Here is a 22,206-nt window from a genome sequence, read left to right as displayed (position 1 = left end):
AGTCGTTCCTCTCCCGTACTCATCATCCACGCACTCCTGGTATCAAGACATCTGACTACACCTGTCCCCCTCATAACCGCCATTGCATCACACCGCTTAAACCATAAGCGCAGCAAACAAGCCTCCAAACACACCGACGATTACGGAACCCATCGCCTTGTTTGCTGCCGCGGCACCAGTGAACTCCGGCATGTTACCCGAAGCGGTCGCGCTGCCCATCATTCCTGATCCAGACATCATGATGATGCTTGGCTTGGTCTCGTTACTGCCAGCGGCGCAGGACGGCACGGCAACAGCGGAGCGTGTCACCATTACATCGGCAGGGGCGGCGGAAGGGCAGCCTGGGTGGACTGTGAGGGTAGATGTTACGGCGGGAGATTGGCTGTGGCGCGTTAGTTGAGTTGAGTATGACTGAATTATAGAACAAAGAGGTAGAGAGGAGAGATAGAGAGCTTGCTTACGCCGAGACGGTGCTGGATAGCACGATAGCAGTGCTGAGAACGGATGCCGAGAACTTCATATTGGGAGTTATAAGGTACGAATGCCGTTAATTAGATGGTGGCGTATGTAGTATATGTTACGACTACAAAAGAATGTACGACGACTTTTAGAATTTGAGGGAATGGAAAGAGAAGAAACGGTAATCGAACAGCGCCTATGCCGCTTCTTTGTATCCACACCTGGCGACTTACCTCCATCATGCGCACAGTTCACCTCCTTAGTTCTTCCTCCCGAGGTTGATTCCATTTTCTACCTTAGGATATATCGAACGCGGCAGTTCTACCCCAAGTGAACCAATGAACTACTAGCACATTGTCCTACTCGCCTCCCAAATAAGCTACAACTCACTTCCACAACTTACTAGAACCCCTTCATTTCGAACAACCGTTGGCAAGTGGCAAGATCGCAACAGAATGGCCCGGCCAACTGTCCAAGTCTCATCGGGTTGTATGTCTTCCGAGAATACATTCATCCCAAGGTAACGTCCCCACTCTATCAGACACAGATGCAGCAGAGTTGAGTGTTGATCAACGGGCAAGAAGTTGCCGAATTTCAAAGGCGCGGGAGGGAAAGAAACACTCACGGCTGCTAGAACCGAGCTAACGGTCTAAAGTACGGAGAGACTGTGTGCCGCCGGTAGTTGGGTAGGGCGGCTAGGTGGTAAGACCAGTGGGTTGCAATTTACCTGGCTAGTTCAAGGGTAAATGGAATGTGGAGGTGGGAAGTTCCGTTTGGATTTCGAAAGTCCCTGTACTAGCGAACGGTGCTGGTTCCGGGAGTGCGTTAGTCTTCGACGTTCAAGTTTGTAACCAGGCTGGCGGTCTAGCAGGGTGTAAAGAATCGTTATTGGAATGATAGTTTGTTCCATTAGCGTTTCCATGCATGCACAACAGAGGGAGCTTAGGAAAAGACAGAAGGTGCAATCGCTTTGTAATCGCTCCCTACCTTGGTGCAAACCAATTGCTTCCTCTTGCAGCTTACGTTCTCTAAACATCCTTTCTCGACATAGTCTTCCACATCCGCCGACATTGCCCCTCGGAAACTCACCTTTCCATAGTAACTCCAACGCCTTCCATGCCCTCCGGTCGTAGATCCCGCCGCGATCAAGCCACTGCGGAGAAAAAAAGGCTTCAACAGCACGTGTAGTCTGAACGGGAGGAAAAGCTGACAATTGTAAGTTGTTGTCCCCTGACTAAAATGGTCATGATTAGCTGCATACTAGAGCGGTCTTGGTATAGTTGAGCCTGTTGTGTAGTAGCGCGACGTCATTCTTGAGCTTAACCGTCCTAGCGCCATATTCGGATGGTGAAGGTTCCGTGGTACACAACATCACTAACCTGCCGCGGTTTTGCGGGGAATGACTCTTGGACCCTTGCTGTTACTCGCTTCCTTCTTTCCAAGGCCTTACTCTCGTCTAGAAGTAGTAATCAAGGTCGTTGGTCTCTGCCTGATCGGGACGACGGTGGATCAGTTGGTGAGGTTAGGCTGATCGGGTTGTTAGCTGCCCTGGTGCTTGGGCTGTGAGATCGCGACTGGCGCCGGATGGAATCATGTCCGTCTACGGGAGTTCGTGCCTAGCCCAGGCTACGGAAGATGATGATGAGATTGGGATGGGCAAGCTCGAAGAGGGGTAGTAAGCTTTCAGTCTTGTCTTTGCGGGAGATGAGGCAGGAGAGTAATGGTAGGTATAAGATGGAATGGTTTTCGCCGGATTGAAAGAGATATCTCACAGCATCTCAACTACTACTCTGAGCATCTCTACTACACATTCTCTTGTACTCATTACTCGATTACTCGATTTTAATATCCAACCATCAAAATGAAGTCCACCATCTTCTCCATCGCTGCTCTTGCGGCTGTCTCTACTGCTGCTCCCGTCAAGCGTGCTGATGGCCCATCCGATGGCGAGATTCTCAACTACGCACTTACTCTCGAGCACCTCGAGAACACCTTCTACGCCCAGGCTCTCGCCAAGTACAGCGTTGAGGACTTCAAGGCCGCCAACTTCTCCGAGGAGACCTACAACCGCATCATGACTATCTCGGGCGATGAGAAGACTCACGTTGAGTTCCTGACTGGTGCGCTCAGCGCTGCTGGAGCGAAGCCCGTCGAGGCCTGCACCTACGACTTCGGATACAAGGATGTTGCCTCCTTCCTTGCCACTGCCAGCATCCTCGAGGGTGTTGGTGTCAGCGCCTACCTCGGTGCCGCCGCAGACATCATGTCCAAGACCTACTTGACTGCCGCTGGATCCATCCTGACTGTCGAGGCCCGCCACTCTGCCTACGTACGCAACACCATTAGCGAGTCGCCTTTCCCAGCTCCCTTCGACAACCCGTTGAGCTACAACGAGGTCTACACACTCGCTGCGCAGTTCATCAAGTCCTGCCCAGAGACCAACGCTCCTCTGCCCGTCAAGGCTTTCCCTACCCTTGCTGCCTCCGCATCCGACGGAAGCATGATGATCAAGGCTGGCAGCAAGGTCACTCTCAAGACCTCTGGATACAAGGTTGACGGCAAGGTCTACGCTGCTTTCATCACTGTTACCGGCCCTGTCTTCGTTGACGCCATGGAGGTCGAGGGTGGATTCGAGGTCATGATCCCCGAGAAGGGTATTGCTGGACAGAGCTACGTTGTTCTCACCAGCTGCAACACCGCTGCCACTGATGACACCATCATTGCTGGTCCCGCCGTTGTTGAGGTCATGTAAAGTGGTTGTCCCATAAACAGACCTTGCAATCTCGAGTAATGTCAGCTGTGACACATTGTAGTTATGATAGTAGTAGTACTCTTAAATTCTAATTTCTAGTCTCAATTTTGCTCGCGTCTTTGAAATTGGTGAATATCTCTATAATACTTTGACACTAAAAAGAGGTGCATGACCCCTGTGGGAGTGGTTGTCATCTCACGGTTGATTTGCAGTGCTTGTAGATTTGGCAATTCAGTGCGCAACGTGATTGTGATAGCTTTGTTATGTTGCTGGAAACTATGATCGATCACTGCGATACTGTGATTACGATGCTTTGACACGCAACCCCACATAGTTGCCAAAACACTTTGGTATTTCAAGCCTCACGTCTTTTCTAACACATCCCTCTTTCTCGACTGAAATTGGGCTTCGCAGCACACCCGACTGTTCGTTTGCACGCATGCTTTCTACATTGTAGGCGCTACATAGCCCGTTCGATCACTCAACACCGATTCACCAGATACCACACTAAAGGCGACCAGACCCAGCAGCTTGACACAAATGATCACCCCTGGCTGCTCTTTCTCCGCTTCTACTCACTACCCATGCAATCGCCGTGCCAGTGGATCCAGCTGACGCCACCCCTCATAACCAGATGAACACATACTCGTGATAGGGCCAATCTTGACGCAATCGGATGACGTGGCCTCAGGTCCCGAAAGAAAGAGAAAGAGAATAAGACACAAAGGATACGTCTCTTGCATTTATTTATTTCCGCACATGCTCTATCTACAAAATGCTTTTCTCTCAAACATTTTCCCTCCTTATTACACAAAGCGCAGAGGGAGAAAAATGCAGCCCGAAGCCTGGGCCTGGGTAGAGACTTGCCCAAAATCCACCAGATACACACAATAGGGCCAGCCGGGTTCCAACATATTCCCGGTAATCGTATATATACACAAGTAGAGGGCTTCCTTTCCCTCCAGAGATTATCCAATGCAAAATTCCTAACATGTCTCGATGTAGGGCCCAGACAGGTAGACACCCCATGGTATCCGATTGTGGGATTTCAGACCCGCGTAAAAGAAAAGGAAAAGGGTACAATTGCGCCCTGGATATACAGAATTCGCGGAAAGAGATCGGTAGAGCGGTCGAGAAAGAGTCGCCGCATTGATGCCGAAGATGAAAACGCCCGCCAACGCCATGCCGTCATGCAAGAACTCGTGATGAGAATGAATGCTATACGCGCTCGTCTCGTATCTAATTGTCGTACGTCGAGGGTAGAGATTTGCCGCCGCAATCGGGGATCTTGAGGCCAGACTTGAGGTTGCGGTTGATATCCATGAGACCCCATTTGTCTTCCCACTCTTTGCCCTTTTCGTTGTACTGAATCTTCCATGGCTCGTCAAATGCTGAGAACCTGCAGATATATGTTAGTGACGGTGCGTCAACGAACGGCGATGCAAACACTTACCAGAAATACTCTGTTCCGTTTGCCAGACTTGGGCAGACCCAGTCTTCCATGAATTGGTTCATCTCATCAATCCCAGCAACGGATCCTCCGGCGCAAGTATCGGCTGCACCACAGTCAGTGCCGCCTCCGGATGGCCAACCAACTTCTGCGATGACCTGGTGTATGCCGTTTTGGCTCGCAGTGAGAGACACATCATGGGTTTGCCAGAAGTTCCAGGTCCAGGCGGCCGCCTCGCTGACGTCAACACCAGCAAAGAAGGGATGAACGTTTGACATGACAATATCGACCTTGGAAGCCATATCGGCAGTCCAGTTGTCGCCTAGATCGGCCATGGCGACAGGCAGCTGGCAGCTGTGGTCCGAGATGTTCTTGCGGAAATCGGTAATGTGACCGAGTAGCTCGGTTTCCGTCAGGTCTTTGCGGTAAAGCACCTCGTTACCGATGATGATACCCTTGAAGTAATCGCAGCCGTAATCGTCGAGAATGTCCCATGTTTGAGCGATCTGTCGCTCAGTAGTAGTATCGTTCTTGTCGAGCCAAACACCGAGCCAAATCTTCATGGTGTCCTTGATTTCCAAGCGATCAATAGCATGGATGAGCATCTGAGTCTGGTTACAATCGGTACCATACAAACGGACTGAGTTGGTCAGTTGCGACATGACAGCCAAGTCTCGGGTGATGTTGTTTTGGGATGGTCCGACGTGGAGACAGTCTGGGTATTGTGTGTTGAGTGGAGTGTAGTCCATGCCTGGGAAGACTTTGTGCAGATCGGCGTTGTTCATCAAGGCCTTGATCTCATCAGAATCCTTGCCAAGATCCTCCTTGTTGTCTTTGGCGACATCTTGAGAAGATTGCTCAGCTTCGGCTTTGCTAGCGTCGTGACCTCCGCCCTTGCCGATAGTAGCACCTAGGACACCACCAAGAATTGCACCCAAGAGAATGAGAGCGATGATTGAAATGGCTATCCACATTCTCTTCTTCCGCTTCTTCAAGTCGTCTTCGGCTTTCCAGCTGGCGATCTTTTCTGGCATGAGTTCTCCACTTCCGTTGACCATTGGCACGGCATCGTACTTGGTGCCGTCTCGCGACGACGCGGCAGTGAAGGCACCAGCGCCTGCGGCAGCACCAACAGCTCCGTGGTTTATTGATGATCCCGGAGAACCATTGCGACTGCTGCCGTCCCGCGAGCCACCAAATGGCACGAAAGAGCGTCGCTTGTTCTGCATAGAGTTGTGGTCTGGGCCCATTCCCCAGTCGTCATCATTGTCGACTTCGTGTGGGTTGATTATGCCCATCTGGGGAGCGAGGTTCTGGGCAGACGAAGAATAGCGGTTGTAGGGCGTGTCGTTGTAGGGGGCGCCGCTGTGAGGAGAGTGGGGCATGCTGTGCAGGGAGCTGTCACTCGAGTACATGCCAGCGACCAGTGGTGCGCCTGAACCGTAGGAACGATTCGAGTGCATTGGACGGGGCACCATGGGCTGGTCGTAGCCATTCGGGTCGTTGAAGGGTGAGGACTGCGAGTTCCTGTTGGGTACGCCCATGGGTCGTCCTGGGCCTGGCATACCTCTCGCGGCCTGCATGCCGCTCTCGCGTGGGTGGTTGCTAGCGACGCCGTTGGCGATGCCGTTAATACCGCCGCCAGCGGCTGTGTCGCCCATGTTGTCAGAGCCTGGAGTGACGCCTGGAGTCGAGTAGTCGGAGTAGTTGTTGGGGTCGGTATACTGTCGCTGCTGGTGCATACCCACGGGGGTGCGATGAACAGGCGGAGGCGGCGGATTGTCGTCGGACGGTAGGGAGTCTGGTTGCTGTCCTAATGGCCAAGCCTGGGGTTGCTGGAAAGCCATTGTGGGTGCTTGTTTGAGGTTTTCTTACACACCTCGCGTCAAAAGGCGAAAACGACAGGCGGGCGCGGGCAACGCTCGGAAGTGGTAGCGGACGGCGGCGCGCCGCTCTGATGATCGCGATGGGCGGACTATGGCTGGGCCTGGCTAGTGGTTGGGGGCGCGGGACACGCTTGGTCGAGGGTTTCTTCTTCGTAGGAGCTGCAACGCAAGGGCCCGACAAAAACGAGAGAAAATGATGATGCAGCGTTTCGCAGAGGCGCAATTGTGGAGAGAGAGCAGTCGTGTGGCCGAGTTGATGCAGGTGTGTTAGTCGGGTACACGGCTCTGGCACGACAGAGGCTGACGGGTTGGCTGCGCTAGCCCGCAAGATTCACCCAGGAAACCACCAGCGAACCCACCTGTGACGTCTCCGCCAATGCACCAGCCTCCAAACAGCCTCAACAGGTTTTCGCCGTGATAAGCTGCTGCCGTTGCACATACCGAGCGAGCGCGCCTTTTCGCAGACCCGACCATGGCCCTTTTTGCTTTCTCGGTCGTATTCTGCTTCTCTCTCAACTCTCTCATCTCTCATCAATTCACTCCCATATCAGGATCAACACGGTGCCTGCCTGTTGCTGCGCTGTGATCCATCGCGCCTGCCTGTGCGCTCAAAGTAGGCAGGCGCGATATAGCCTCACCAGAAACAAGCAGTCGCAGCGAGGCCTTGGCGCTACCCACGGGAAGCCGCATCGACAACGGCGCGAACAAGGGTTGGGCCATAGGCAATCTCCCATATCAGTTGCATCTTTATTGCCGCGCATCCTCTTTGGTGTCTATCCCTTTCATCCCCTGCTCGACTGCACGCCTTGCTGTCTATCCTGCATAGTCTCTGCTGCTTCGAGCTTCTGTCAACAACGTCTTTGACTTCACCACGTTCCACCATTAGCTCCTCGTGTCAGCCGCTACCGCAAACGGCTCCACTCGGAAATCTGGAGCGACCTACTTTAAGCCTGTCTAGTCTGCATAGCATAGCCTCAACTTTGCCATCTGTTTGCCATCGCCCATCGTGTTTCCTCTTTTTATTCCCGCACTCGCATCTTTTGCTACGAAGTCCGAGTCCGTTGTCTCAGCCACGGTCGTCATGCGCGACATCCATTGCCCTTGTAGCCATCTGATCGCTGTGGTGAAACACAAACACCAGATCGCCATCCGGCCCGGCTGATAAGACATGTTGTGCTCACCACTCGATCCTACCCCGCGCCCTTGAGCGAATCTCGTTCCGCCGTGCATACGAGCGCCGCGTCAGCGTCAAGTCATCCTACCGGACTTCAGCAGAAGCAGATACTTGTTTGGCTCAACTGTCAAAAATGCGCGCCAGCCTTCTAGCCTCTTGCATGCTGCATATGGTACACGTACCACGGTCACGTTTCTGCAGCCAAAATATTGGTTTGCATGCACCATGCCTCGCAACATACATTAGTACCTTTGCACGTACACTTTGACATCTACTACAGTTGCAGCGAGCTAGGGTTCAGATGCGAGCCGGAAATTAATTGAACATGGTCCATCTGGGCAACTGTGGCGATTTTGCGCCCAAATAAATTCAACGACTATCACGTACCCCAGCAAGTATTATCTCTTAAACTTGGAATTCATTACACCGTGTACATACATAGTACAGTGTATGCTAGATCACCAATTGCAGCTAGATGCCGGTTGAGCGCCTCTATGCCGAAGATGCACACATCGCGCGAACTCTTCCTCATACGTAGGCAGAGGCTCAAAGGAGCTCCATCTGCTCAACATCAAGATACATCAAATACCATATCTCGGCGCAATAAGCTTCCGGTCGCATCCACATCTGACGATACCATTGGACTCAAGTTGTTGGACGCCTCATCTGGTCTAAACTCATCAGGTCCGCTGGCGCATGATTTTCCTAATCCGGACAACCACAATGGTAGAATCAAGCATTCAACCATCACGAAGAATGGGGAGTAGTAGCATCTGTATACATATAAATATCATTCCCTTAGCAACTTAACTATGCTCTCCCTACAAAAGTCTAACTGTCCAAGCAATGCCATCCCGCGCCCAGATTCACGCTACCCTTACCACACTACCCACCGGTCCCCCTCTTGTCATCGCCATCATAGGCGGCACATCGGGCATCGGATCATACACAGCAAAGGTATTCGCCTCCGTTTACCGCAACGCCGGAGTCAAACTTCGCGTCTACCTTGTTGGTCGCGACGCCTCACGCGCAGAGGCCTTGCTCACAGATGTGCGCTCGACGAGTCCAGGTTCAGAATGGCGGTTCTTGAAAGCGAATGATCTGGCGATGATGAGCGATGTCGATACCGTGTGTGCGCAGATCAAGCGGTACGAGGAGGAAGAGCCGTTGAAGGGGGGAGGACCGAGGATAGATATGTTGTACATGAGTCAAGCGTTCTCACCTTTAGCACCGTCCGGTCGTGAGTTCTCTTCTACTTTTTACTACCAGATGAGAAACTGGAGCATAGTCGCATAGTAGCAACAAAAATTTCCATATGCTAACATCAACAATCAACCCTCCAGCAACAAAAGAAGGACTAGACACTCAAATGTCTCTCCTATACTACTCCCGCATCCGCTTCATCCTCAACCTAACCCCACTCCTCTATCGCTCTCAAAGTCCCTCAGGTGCCCACGTAATATCTATTTTCGCAGGCACAATGGAAGACCGCATCGATGCGAGAAACCTCCCTATCGGCCCACCGCCGCCCAAGAAATACGGCGTCACATCGGTCCGCACGCACGTCTCTTTTATGAAGACGTATCTTTTCGAGGCCCTGGCCGAGAAACACGCTGGCAAGATATCTTTTATTCATATTTACCCTGGGCTAGTTGATGGGCCGGTATTCTTGAGTCATGTGAATCCGTTGTGGTTCCGTATTTTGTGGCGTGTAGCCAAGGTATTGATGGCTTGGTACATGACGAGCCCCGAGGTTTGTGGGCATGTCATGGTGTTTTTGGGGTCTGGGAGATATCCTGCACAGGGCTTAGGTGTTGGGGCGGATGACGGCAAGGGTAATACGAAGGGCGATAAAGAGGGAAATGATGTGGCATTCAGTAGTATGAGAGAAAGAGGCGGTGGTGCATATGCTGTCGGTCAGAGGGGTGATGAGAAAAAGGAAGTGAGTTATGCGAAGCTGAGGCAGAGTGACACTAGGGACAGAGTGTGGAAACATACCATGGGTGTGTTGGAAGGTGTCCAAGGATTGACAAGATAGTTGGATGGTGGGGCTGTGTTCGTAACGAAACGTCTTTTGTAAATGAACCATGAAAAAGAAACCGAGAACACATGAAACGTCGGAACATGGAAGGGGTATCTTTCTGCATCGCAGCACTTCTTATCTCAGGTTTTTCTTCTTCTGCTACCTGTCGTGAGCCTATCCCATACCGCAATCATTACTGCCAAAAATATTCCCAATCTTGCGCCACACCACTATTGAAAGCATCGTTGCCATTGTACAATTCAGCTTGAAAGTTCGTAAACTCAGCAGCTAATCCAGGAAAGTCGCTGAGCCATTGTTCAGCTTCCTCAGAAATGTTTGGCGTAGCGCGACGCTCAGGTAGCGATGGATTAAGTGCCAGTCCCGGTGTGATGGGGTTGCTGTTGATGGTAATATGCGACATGGGTGTTGCGGAAGTTCGTATGCGCGGCAACGGTTCAGTGTACTCGTCTTGTCGATGTCGATAATGGTTACTTCGGAGCTCATACTGCAGCAATTGATCGACACAAGCCGCCATTGTTCTCGTGGCGGTTAGGTGGAGCTCATAGGTTCTTTCTGGACATGAGTCCGGTAACTGCACCCACTTCAGCACCAGAGAGAGGAAGATGATGTCTTTCAAATCACTTCCTTTGCGCCCCATTCTCGCGATGAGAGATCTGATGGTATTTTGCACAGTTGCAACAAGTGCTTGTTCATGATGTGCGTGCATTTGCTGCTCTGGGTGCTGGCAGATTTGTTTGATGCGCTGGCATATCATAAGAGCTGCCCACAAAGTGTCTGTTTTGCACGTATAATAGTAAAAGTCTTGCTCCGATGATGGTCCATCAGCTGCTTCCTTCAAGATTGGAGGATTATAGAAATCCTGATAGGCGAGTATGGCTAGCGATGAATCGATGCAATGTAGCCAGACTTCTTTGGTCGCTTCGGGGTTTCCCTGGTCGTTATAAAGGAGTGGTTTGTACAAGCAGAATAGCGGTCGCCGAAGGTACAAATCGAGAAGAACGCGATGCAGTAGATCACCTCGATCGCCAGGCATTAGTTGACTGCGGTGCAAGCTGAGGATCGAGGGTTTGGAAACTAAGCACTTTTCGACTTTCCTCCCTATTTCGATTGCCTCGTTCGCATCAGGTGTCGAGCGCTGCACAAGCGAAAGAGCCTCGAACCGCTGGGGAAGAGATGTAGCAAGGTAAACCTGGTATACAGTGTCTGTGAGATCGCTGAGTGGGCGCGAAGCGGGTATTTTTGTTGAAGATTCATCGAAATCCTCATCGTTTAAATTTGTCGGTACTGGATTGTAATTGTCGAGATCAGGAGCTATCAAGGGCATTCCTCCCATCATTGACGCTTGTAGATCGATTTCTAGAACGGTTGCCCACAGCCGCTTTCGCATCTCCTTCTGATAAAGTGAAATAGACTTTATGTTGGCCGGATCCCAATGTAAGCCAATCGTCATAGCTGAGCGTACAAGGGCGCCACTAGAACGCCAAAGCGTCTCTGGCTTTCGAACGCTACTGGAAAACAGCACAAGTATCTCGACTTGAAGAGTTGATAGCTCGGTCCTCTGTTTTCGTCCAAGTTCGTCGAGCCATGCTTCGACATAGTTGATAGCCGTCTCTTTCAGATAGAGCGTATGGGCTTCGTGCTCGTTGGCGTTTGTTGCGTTATCCAGCAAGTAAGCTCTGGTCATAAGGCTTGTGAGCTGTGCGATGATGCTGGATGAGGAACCGATCTCGGATTCGTTGTTATGCCATAGCCTTTCATACTGACGCATGAATGTTGGGCGATGAAGAACACGCATAGTTCGCTCGAAATACTTGAAGTATATCGAAACTAGCCTATCGCAGTAAGGCTTTGGAGGTAGCGACCCCCAGAGCTTTAGCAATGTAGGCGAAGATTCATGGTCTTTCCGGCGATGTAGCAGTGATAGTGAATTCCCTCTGGATTTGTTCTCAAGAAACTTGATCTTCTTGGCAGATGCCATTAATGGTCCATCGTAAGCCATCCTATTGAGAAAATCTTTGACATCGAGGAACTGGATTCAGTTAATTCAGTGCCCAGAACTATAGTGCTGTAATTTTCTTGCCTGATTGAGGAGCGTAACCCTGTCGTTCTGCCCATGATACTGTGACCGATCTCCTTCAGCAACGACCATGCCAAGCAGAGGAAGATCTGTCGACGTCGGCCGGTCGATGCGGGTTATTGCTGAGCTTTGATGTGCACGAGCAACGCCCAAGAGCTCTTCCACTTTTGCCATTCGGTGCTGAAGATCGTCGAGCAAGCTTAAAGGCGCACTGTCAGAAGTGCTCGATAGTCGAGGTCGTTTTACTTTGGATGCAGCTGGGATGATGATGCCGCTTCGATTGTAAGTGCAGGTCTCAGCGATGGATGCTTTGGTGCAATTTTCGCATGGCGTTGTGCGGTCGCATTTCAGCTTTTTCTCGCGACATCTAAGGCATGAAACAACTGGTCGAGGACGTCTTGGGGGCGACGCGTCGTCCATCTTCACCGTATGTCAGGGTTGCGAGGTGTGGACGGGTCTCCTACCAAGTTGGGCGGGGAGTTAATGCTCGTCTGCGGCACCGTTCAAGCGTCCCACGTGTACCCCTGGCAAAGTCCGCTTACCAGCATTGTCGGGTCGTAACGCGGAATTGTCTTTGGACCAGGTAGTTTTCCAACAACGAGAGAAGCAGGGCAGCAAGGAAGAAGGCGTCTCTGAAAGGAAATAGTCTCCTGAGTAGATATACTGCAAAGGTATTTGAGAGTATTCCCAGGCGGAGCGCATGCCAGACACGGAAGCCTAAGAGAGTGTCTGTCGCGGCGTGTTTGCTGTGATGTGAAGCATAATTTGCGGGCTTACGGCACGTGGCTCTCTATCAGCGGTGGCACATGAGAATCGACATCTGTATCCAGGTACCCAGATAGGTTTTGGCGTGGTGTTCAAGTTGGGGGTAGTACAGTTTGTAGTAACAGAAGTCTGGAAGGCGGCGGCGGTGACGTCTAGCTTCGCCTAGGCCTCTGACCCCACAGCGAAAGGTCCCTGAGTAGCAACGGCGAGATTTGCCCGCCATAACAACACGTAGCTTCACTATCCCCGAATTGCAATTGACATACAATCCACACATCAATTGCACCTCCCAAAAACTCCCCTTGGTACATTGACCCCATTTTGGTATCTCCTTCAGGTAAGTGCAGGGGAATTGTTGCGTGGCCCCACCTGGCATCTGAAGCTCTCTGGACACGGTAGCTAACAGCTCCCCTCCCGTTCTGCAGCTATCCGACGTCCATCATGAGCAACCTCTTCGAAGCAAAAGTTAAGAGCGTCCTTTCCGGCGATACTGTCGTCCTACACAACATCAACAATCCCAAAGCAGAGCGCACACTGAGCTTAGCCTTTGTAACTGCGCCGAGACTGCGACGAGAGGGAGACGAGCCTTTTGCCTTCGAGTCACGCGACTACCTCCGACGTCTGCTTGTAGGCAAGGTCGTGCGTTTCCAAGTTCTGTATAAGATACCGACTGGCGCAAACCGCGAATATGGCCTCATCGTCACACCGAACAAGGAGATTCTTCCGCAACAAGCCGTCGCTGCGGGCTGGGTGAAGCTGCGAGACGACGCCGGTCGCAAGGAAGACTCGGATGAAGCTGCCAACCTGCTTGAACGACTTGCAGTAGATGAAGCCCGCGCTAGGGCAGACTCCAAGGGCCTCTGGGCTGAGACTGGCGGCAGGATCAACTCGTCTTCAGAGCTGAGCGATCCGCAACAGTTTGTCGAACAGAACAAGGGCAAAGACATTGACTCAATTGTTGAGAAGGTCCTCTCTGGCGACCGCCTCATCGTGCGATTCCTCCTCTCGCCCACCGAGCACGTGCAAACGATGGTCCTCCTCGCCGGTGTCCGCGCACCAGCAACACAGCGAACAAACCCCTCCGACGGCAAGGTCCAACCAGCCGAGCCATTCGGTGACGATGCGCAACAATTCGTCGAGGCTAGGCTATTACAGCGAGGAGTCCTTGTCGAGGTTCTAGGCACAACACCCAACGGCCAGATTGTCGCAGACGTAAAGCACCCTACCCAAGGCAGCATCACACCTTTCCTGCTTAAGAACGGATTGGCCAAATGTACCGACCACCACACCACCCTCCTCGGGCAGAGGATGGGCATATTGAGGGGGGCCGAGAAGCAGGCAAAGGATGGTCGCCTGGGTGTCTACAAGGAGCATGTTGCGCCCAAGATCAGCAAGGCAGGCGAGCAAGAAGCCACCGTTAGCCGTGTTCAGAGCGCCGACACCATCTTCATTCGGAACAAGGCGGGTGCGGAGAAGCGCATCAACCTCAGCAGCGTCCGTCAACCGAAGCCTACCGATCCCAAGCAATCACCATGGGTGGCTGAGGCAAAGGAGTTCTTGCGCAAGAAGCTCATCGGCAAGCACGTCAAGTTCCACGTCGACGGAAAGCGACCGGCGACCGAGGGCTATGACGAGCGTGAGATGTGCACAGTCACTTTCCAGGGCAAGAACGTTGGTTTGATGCTTGTTGAGAGCGGTATGGCTTCGGTAATCCGCCACCGACAGGACGATGCCGACAGGAGCCCGATCTACGACGACCTCCTCCTCGCCGAGTCCACTGCACAAGCTGAAAAGAAGGGCCTCTGGTCAGATAAGTCTCCCTCGGTGAAGCAGTACGGCGACTACTCGGAGTCGCTCGAGAAGGCCAAGCGTCAACTCACTCTGCTTTCGCGCCAACGCAAGGTACCGGCCATTGTCGACTTCGTCAAGTCAGGATCACGCTTTACTGTATTAGTACCTCGCGAGAACGCGAAGCTCACCTTTGTCCTTTCCGGTATTCGCGCACCTCGATCAGCGAGAAACGAAAGCGAAAAGGGCGAACCTTTTGGCAAGGAGGCACATGAATTTGCCAACCGCCGCTGTCAGCAGCGCGACGTCGAGATTGACGTCGAAGACTGCGACAAGGTCGGTGGCTTCATTGGTACTCTGTACATTAACCGTGAGAACTTTGCAAAGACTCTGGTTGAGGAAGGTCTGGCTACGGTTCATGCCTACTCAGCGGAGAAGTCTGGCAACGCAAACGAACTGTTTGCGGCTGAGCAAAAGGCCAAGGATGCACGAAAGAACTTGTGGCAAGATTACGATCCGTCTCAAGAAGAAGATGACGAAACAGCAGCAGTTGCAGAGCCCACCAACGGCGACGCTGAACCATCGAGGAAGGCAGACTACCGCGATGTTATGATCACCCACGTTGAAGACGACGGAAGACTTCGTCTGCAGCAGATCGGCAGCGGCACATCAGCCTTGACATCCCTAATGAGCGCCTTCAGCAAGTTCCATCTCAACCCAGCAAACAGCGCTAGTCTGCCAGATGCACCCAAGGCCGGCGAGTTCGTAGCAGCCAAGTTCACTGCTGACGACCAATGGTACCGTGCGCGCATCCGACGCAATGACCGAGAGAACAAGAAGGCTGAGGTCGTTTACATTGACTACGGTAACTCGGAGACGATCCCATGGGCCCGCCTTCGTCCTCTCTCACAAGCCGAGTTCCTGCCATCGAAACTGAAGCCGCAGGCTGTAGAGGCCCAATTGGCGTTTGTTCAGCTTCCTGGCAACTCTGAGTACCTTGCCGACGCCGTCAGCTTCATCTCGCAAGAGACAGCTGACCGTGAGCTCGTCGCCAGAGTTGAGGCTACTGAGAAGGATGGCATGCTCTGGGTAACATTGTACAACCCCGACCAAAGCAAAGACGGCACAGAAAGCATCAACGCCGACATCCTTAGCGAAGGTCTTGCCATGGTGCCAAAGAAGCTGCGGCCATGGGAGCGCAACGCCAGTGTGCTTGCTGCCATGAAGAAGAAGCAGGACGTGGCCAAGGAGGAGCGCCGCGGCCAGTGGGAGTATGGTGATCTCACTGAGGATTAGATGTTTACATAGTTTGTCGTCGCAGAGCTAGCAAATGGGCAGCACGAGTGAGAACAATGTAGCAATAGAAACAAAAGCATGTGTCACAGCCTCCAAGTGAGCAAAATTGTCGAGTATGTGTGTGTGCCAGCGATGATGCCTTGTGATGAAGGCCAGCTGCTGTAGCTGCCGAGGTGGAGGCGCAGGCGCGGGCGGAGTTGAACGGCATATGATTGGCGGGCTTCGGCGGCGTTATGTTCTCTCCCCCCACTCGTCTACGGCAGCGAGGCGGTGCTAGGGCTGGCTGTAGGCAACCACCAAATGCACCCCAGTCAGCCCAGTTGACTGAACACGGGTCTTGTGCCATGACGACCACCTTCCAGGCAAACGCGCTGCAGGCTTCCTTCATGTCTTTACCTCGTCACACTTAATATCCCTCCGCCCTCGCCCGTCGCGCGTCAGAATACTCGTTGCGACAAGCCTCAAGCCAGTCGTGACCATGGAGACCATCAGTAGACTACCCCGGCGCCTGACACAGCTCTACTCCGATACCAAAACCACATGCGATGCCGTTGTGGAACAGGACGCCAAAGACACGCCTGAGTCGCATGCGCTGCATCGCAAGTTTAGGATACAGAAAGACCGGCTCATAACATGGGGCGTCGACTGGAGCGACAACTCCAAGGGAAAGCAGGGCGACATCGACGACAGCGTGGAAGAGGCAGGCATGACAGAGACAGTCACAAGCGTGCTCGGTACGATCAAGGAAATCCTCGATGAGGCGGAAAAGATGCACCCGGGCACATCTGCTGCGGGTGGGGGAAAGACACTGTCTGGAGAGAAGAGCCGGCCTGACCTCCCCTCGTGGGCGGCCGCCGACAGGTCACGTTACGAGGACCTCATCAAGGACCTTACCACCTCCATCGACATACTCTACGATCTTTCACGAAATCGAAGAGCCCAGAGAAGCAATGAACGTGCTATCAGTCCAGGAAAAGCTGCGCCGCGTCCCACCACATCTACTCCCGTTTTCTTGTCGCCCGACTACAACGCCTCTGACTTGACACTTGTTAACCCAGCCACCTTTCCTCTGAATGCACACACACCCAAGTCTCATCTTCCACCGAAACTAGATCCTGCAGACCTGATCCTCCCTGACGAGGAACCCCCACCATACGAGAGCGTCGGGACTACCTCTGTTCGCGTCATCGGTCGTCTCCGATCTCGCCACAGCTCCACGAACCCCTGGAAGACGGATGGAAGTAGGAACATAGAGACTTGCGTTCTGGTTGACTACGCATGTTACGACCCTACCTATCGACTCACTGAAGTATCTCCACCCACGGACCGCCTCGAGAATCTCCTGTCCATCTTGACGAAGCTGACCCACAACCAATCTTTCCACGGTACTCTCAAGTGTCTTGGTTACTTTGAAGACCCAAAGCAGCCACGTTTTGGTCTCGTCTTTGAACTACCCACCTCGGTCTACTCAGGACCAGCCGACTCTCACAAGCCAGTTGAGGAACTCAAGCCAGTCACACTGCTCAGTGTATTGCAGACTGGCTCCAAGTCTCAACACAACTCCAACAGTGCCACTCCGCCGCTTGAAGACCGCTTTCGTCTGGCCTTTACGCTCGCCTTGACCTTCAGCAAGGTTCATGGCGACAATTTCCTTCATAAGGACGTCAACAGCACCAACATCATGGTCTTCAAGAAGAGCAAGAGACAATCTGCCAACAGCAGAGCACTGCAATACTCGCTGCGAGCACCCGTCATATGTTCCTTCGACCTGTTCTCCGACTTTGACATTGAGACTTCCAGAACGACACCAGCATTGAACATCTATCGTCACCCGGAAGATCCTAAATTTACCGGAAACAAGGACCAAGAGTACAACGCCAACTTCGATCTCTATGGCCTAGGACTGGTACTGCTCGAAATAGGATTATGGGTGCCTCTGCTTGACCTCTGGAAGCAAAAGTACACCCTCAGTGACTTCAAACAACGGATAGAAGATGTGTACATCCGTAGGCTTGCTTCCAAATGCGGAACAGCCTACATGCAGGTAGTGCGCGACTGCTTCTGGGCCGCTGATGTCAAGGGCGATAATGCGATCGATGTCCCGCAGGTCTACACACGCATCCTTACCAGATTGCAACGCTGCTGCATGCTCGACGAATCTGAACCTGGTTTCGACTTGAGTGAACTCAGACCGGGTTCCACACCTATACAGCAAGCATCTCCATTGAAGCGCAAGAGCGTAAGTCAGCCACAAATAGCAACCGATGCCCAGTCAAGCCCGTCATATAGGAGCGCAAAGCGATGGGCACTGGAAAAGGGATCACAGGCGCTGGAAAGGACCAAGTCTCTCTCGAAGAAGTCGCCAGATCTCTCATTGGCTCGTAATCCATCCCGGAGCTCGCAACACTCTATTCGAAAGAGCATCTCAGAAAGTTTGCGTATGATGAGTCCAAAGGAAGAAACTACAGAGATGGAGTGGGAGCAGAAAGATCCTTTGGAAGAATCAGGTACTCTTGTCGAGACTCCACCAAACTCGCAAGACCTCAGCGACAATTCTTCATTGTACAGAGAACGTGTGATAACCGCTGCTTCAATAATCCAGCGCGCATGGCGACAATCACGCAACCCTTCCGATCGAGGCGCAACGCTTCAAGACTACAAAGACAAAATCACTATCATCCAGAAGGCTTGGCGCCAGACAAAACAAAAACGGAGCAGTAACACTGTCTCAGCCCTGGTCAGTGATGGGCTGAGGCACTGGCCACAAGCTACTCTCGGCTATCCTACACCTGAACCCGAGGTTCAAAGCAGGACAGTCGATTCGAGTGAGAGCTACGTCACGTCCTCAATACAAATCGAGACCGATATGGAACACGCTCCTCGGCCAAAACTTCGCCTCTTCCCCGTCAAATTTACTCCCGAGATTGTGGATGAGTGGCATTCATCTATGTTGCCCCGCCTTGAGCGTCTGATTGAACGCGCACTCAGAGACTCTGAAGAGACTGTCAGCATTGATCTTGTCGCTATTGGAGAAGTACTCGAGAAAGCCAAGCCTACTGTGTTTGTCACCTGTACCAGTGTGGCCAAGGTCAAAGCTATCCTTAGTCGTCGCTTCCGCTACGATGAGAACGTGTATGATCTCAAAGTCCGGAGGGGAAAGATCAGGCGGTCCAAAATGAGCCGTTCGTCGCGTCGAACTAGGCCACCCCATCGATCGATGATGAACACCAATGCCTATGATGCTGACATGCAAGTGATGAATCCTTATCATCAGGAGCGTCCACTATGTGGCGCTTCTATTGGAGCTTTCAGGGGTGAACACCTGCCTCCAGTGTCCTATGGTGGAGTTATTTTGGTCGACGATGAGCCACTGGGCATGAGCGTCCATCACCTACTCGACGCACCGTCTGATGATGAAGATGACATTGGTGAAGAACCCGATAGCCCTCTTCCCAGTGACGTGATGTTATCAAGTGCAGCGAACAATCCCTGGTTGATGGGTATGGGTGAGCAGCCAGATCTTTATCTGGAGTCGGATGAGCCTGCCGCGATGTGGGATCTTGAACTCTCAGACGACGATGACCTGAAGAGTGAGGATGAGGATGCTGATATCGATTCGTTCGACTTTTCCGACAGCGAGCTCGAATCTGACGATGACTCTGCAGAAGGTACGTCAACTAGGTATTCCATGAAAGGCGCCAATGCTAATCTCGGTTCAGACATGGCCGATTCCATCGTCTCGCGCGCAACTATGGGTGATATTGACGGCATTGTTCCAGGCGAAGGCGAGGAGATTAAGATCACACAACCAGCCATCGATGACGTCGACGCAGACTTCTTCCCTAACGAAGAAGATCGCGACGACGACCATCTTTCCTCGCACGAGCTAGGTCACGTTCATGCTTCTTCCGGAATTCGCCGCTGGAAACGCGATGGTATCCTCCATGAAATTGACTGGGCGCTCCTCAAACTCAAAGAAGATCGCCTTCAACCATATAATATATGCCAAGGAGGTCGTCGCTTCTGCATGGGCAACATGACACCCGAACAACGTGCGATAGCCTCCAAGCTCGAAAAGCCAGTCAACCGCCGTAACTTCACTCCAGAAGAAGACGAGTATCCTAACGGCGTTGCTCCCACTTCGTCTCTCGGTGGTATGTCTGTGCATTGTTTCGGCCGGACAACCGGCCTCCAAGGCGGCATGATCAGCAGCGTCATGTCCGCCGTTCGCATCTATCACCGTAAGTCCTTCTCACGCTCCTGGCACGTCGCCGGTGGGTTCGGCAAAGGCGGCGACAGCGGAGCCTGGGTCGTGCAAAACGGCCACCACAAAGTCGTCGGCCACGTCCTCGCATTCTGTCACAAGAACCAAATCGCCTACATCTGCCCGATGGAAGTCCTCCTTGAGGATATCAAGCGCACACTAGGCGCCAAACGCATCTATCTTCCGGGCTCTGTAGAGCAGACGTTGTACAAGGCCAAGAAGGCTAGACAGCACGAGGTTATCGAGGACCTGGGTGCGAGAGTTCAAGGTCTAGGTATTGTGGATTCTGCGGTGGATGTCAGGGAGAGTTTGGGATCTGGGCCACCGGCTAATGGCGGTCTGTGGGAGAGGTTAGAGCGGGGAGTGGATAGCGACAATCAGAATACGAGATCTGCCATGAGGAGCAGTATCATGCGTGTCAACAACGGAAGGGATGGGGGATTGGAAATGAGTGTCAAGTAAGAGTGAGGCGGTAGGCGTTGATCAGGCGTTCGGTAAGGACGGCATGGCTGGAGGAGGGTATACCCCATTGTTGAATTAAATCTCTGTTCAAAACCCACAAACTTCTGATCCCGTTCAGCCTGAAGTGCATGAAACCTCGATTGAATCTATCCAAGGCGAGTTATTCGTCCGAGTCTTATAGCAATGGTACAAGAGCGTTAAGTCCAAACCCGTGCCCCAATCTCCTTACACAGGTTCTCAACATCCTCTCCTTTCCCTATTCTCGCCCAGTACTCCTCAAGTTCAGCTGGGTACCCTGTTTCGTTGAGCGGTTTGATCCATTCATCACCCTTGCTCCGCGCTACTCCGGCCCAGTACGCCATCCTCTCTGGACGTTTACCGTCTCTGTTCGAAGCGAAGTGGATAAGCAAAGACGCAGGACGTGCCAATGATGGTTTGTCAGGGTGTGCTGGATTTGGTGGGAACCCGTTGAACCATCGTTGGGGCACATGGGCAACGGCAGAGGAGAAGTATTGCCGCATGCTAACCTCTTCCATAGCACTTTGCTCGCTGTATTTCAATTGTATGTCTGGATTATACTCTTTCAGGCTTAGTGCAGCAGCGAAGAAACGTATTGCCCATTCATTTACTCTAATAAAGAAGACGCCATTGTTGAGGCCATGTCGATCATTCGTCACCACCAAATGAACATCCTGTACCGGCGGTAAGAAGACTTGCAACGGTACGTTAGGGTTCATCAGTATGGTATCCCGATCATGCCAGAAGAGCCACTCTAACCGTTCCGCCGCCGGCTTAGCGAGTTCAGCTCCAAGAATCGTGAGCAAGAAAGCGTGTTTGGACCAGAGACCAGGGAGCATGCGTTCGCGCAGTATGAATTGAGGGTATCCATGGAGATCGTTGTGGACCTGGTGTGAGGCGATAGCGGCTTCGTAAACAGGATCCCCAGGACCAAATGACGCTGTAACTTTGCCAATGCGAGGGAAAGATTGCGATGATGGCGAGGCTGGTTGTGAAGCAGGGATCGACGTAGGAGCAGGAATACGCGTCGGTAGAACCTTGCTTGAGACTGATGTCCTGGTCGAGAGGAGAAACACAAGAGCTAGGCCTAATACGAAGATTCCAGCATATTTCAACATCCGAAATGGTGTTGCTCTTCGAAGAGAATACCTAGCACAGGGGGTCTGGTTGTCTTCAGACCATGTGCTGGAAATCGAGCTGCGCCTGCTTTCGCTCATGATGAGTGCTGTTGCTGAGGCGCGCAAGAGCTTGGAAGGCTACAACGGGGAGAGACGAGCGTCATATGGGATCGATCGAATGCATCGACGGCCAGGCGTCTTCTTTTCTTGAGGTTTCTCCAATAGAAGAGTCCAGTGTGTGTTCAGTAGTATGGTAGTGATGACGTGCTGAGTAATAGACGCGAATGAAAAAAGCAAAAAAGAACAAATCAGAAGTTATTTGGTCTCTTTGAGGTTGTTTGGCGATACCGAGAGGTGCCATGGTCTCGGGTTCTTGGTTACTGCCAGGGCAGCCGCCTAACATGCCAATAAAGCCCAGCGGAGGATAAGCCACCCCGCGTTCAACTAGTGCCGCTAATTGCTTATGTGGTGGCGCGTGAAACGCGTACGTGTCTCGAGACGTCCGGCAATGGATAGTATGCGTCTTTTTTAAGCTTGTAGGAGTAGTCAGTACGATGACGATGCAAGCTCCAGCTTCAGGCACGGTTCTCGAGATCGTTCTCAAGCTAATTAGGCATCTCGATGAAAGCGCACGATACGAAAGCCGAGCTGTC

General features: G+C 52.4%; 8 protein-coding genes across 8 annotated transcripts; 4 read left to right on the top strand and 4 right to left on the bottom strand.

The window, feature by feature from the left end:
* Positions 1 to 96: 96 nt before the first annotated feature.
* Positions 97 to 520, bottom strand: AA0111_g8758 (hypothetical protein; the record flags this gene model as incomplete). Its single annotated transcript, XM_028655240.1, has 2 exons — positions 97 to 382; positions 462 to 520. The coding sequence occupies 2 exons, from the start codon at positions 518 to 520 to the stop codon at positions 97 to 99; spliced, it is 345 nt and encodes a 114-aa protein (XP_028503632.1).
* A 1,800-nt stretch (positions 521 to 2,320) lies between these two features.
* On the top strand, positions 2,321 to 3,211 carry AA0111_g8757 (hypothetical protein; the record flags this gene model as incomplete). The annotated part of the gene is made up of 1 exon (XM_028655239.1): positions 2,321 to 3,211. One exon carries the CDS (start codon positions 2,321 to 2,323, stop codon positions 3,209 to 3,211), a length of 891 nt encoding a protein of 296 aa, XP_028503639.1.
* A 1,239-nt stretch (positions 3,212 to 4,450) lies between these two features.
* AA0111_g8756 (putative glucan endo-1,3-beta-glucosidase) lies at positions 4,451 to 6,508 on the bottom strand (the record flags this gene model as incomplete). Its single annotated transcript, XM_028655238.1, has 2 exons — positions 4,451 to 4,610; positions 4,665 to 6,508. 2 exons carry the CDS (start codon positions 6,506 to 6,508, stop codon positions 4,451 to 4,453), a joined length of 2,004 nt encoding a protein of 667 aa, XP_028503638.1.
* Positions 6,509 to 8,567: 2,059 nt separating this feature from the next.
* AA0111_g8755 (hypothetical protein) lies at positions 8,568 to 9,759 on the top strand (the record flags this gene model as incomplete). Its single annotated transcript, XM_028655237.1, has 2 exons — positions 8,568 to 8,961; positions 9,065 to 9,759. 2 exons carry the CDS (start codon positions 8,568 to 8,570, stop codon positions 9,757 to 9,759), a joined length of 1,089 nt encoding a protein of 362 aa, XP_028503641.1.
* Positions 9,760 to 9,937: 178 nt separating this feature from the next.
* Positions 9,938 to 11,560, bottom strand: AA0111_g8754 (hypothetical protein; the record flags this gene model as incomplete). Its single annotated transcript, XM_028655236.1, has 1 exon — positions 9,938 to 11,560. One exon carries the CDS (start codon positions 11,558 to 11,560, stop codon positions 9,938 to 9,940), a length of 1,623 nt encoding a protein of 540 aa, XP_028503640.1.
* Positions 11,561 to 13,048: 1,488 nt separating this feature from the next.
* Positions 13,049 to 15,691, top strand: AA0111_g8753 (Nuclease domain-containing protein 1; the record flags this gene model as incomplete). Its single annotated transcript, XM_028655235.1, has 1 exon — positions 13,049 to 15,691. One exon carries the CDS (start codon positions 13,049 to 13,051, stop codon positions 15,689 to 15,691), a length of 2,643 nt encoding a protein of 880 aa, XP_028503635.1.
* Positions 15,692 to 16,169: 478 nt separating this feature from the next.
* Positions 16,170 to 20,417, top strand: AA0111_g8752 (hypothetical protein; the record flags this gene model as incomplete). The annotated part of the gene is made up of 2 exons (XM_028655234.1): positions 16,170 to 19,359; positions 19,411 to 20,417. 2 exons carry the CDS (start codon positions 16,170 to 16,172, stop codon positions 20,415 to 20,417), a joined length of 4,197 nt encoding a protein of 1,398 aa, XP_028503634.1.
* Positions 20,418 to 20,614: 197 nt separating this feature from the next.
* On the bottom strand, positions 20,615 to 21,652 carry AA0111_g8751 (hypothetical protein; the record flags this gene model as incomplete). The annotated part of the gene is made up of 1 exon (XM_028655233.1): positions 20,615 to 21,652. One exon carries the CDS (start codon positions 21,650 to 21,652, stop codon positions 20,615 to 20,617), a length of 1,038 nt encoding a protein of 345 aa, XP_028503637.1.
* Positions 21,653 to 22,206: the final 554 nt, after the last annotated feature.

This window comes from Alternaria arborescens (genome assembly GCF_004154835.1).
Source record: "Alternaria arborescens strain FERA 675 chromosome Unknown contig_23, whole genome shotgun sequence".
NCBI lineage: Eukaryota > Fungi > Ascomycota > Dothideomycetes > Pleosporales > Pleosporaceae > Alternaria > Alternaria arborescens.
Note: the sequence above shows the minus strand (reverse complement) of the source record. Positions and strands in the feature narration are given on the sequence as shown.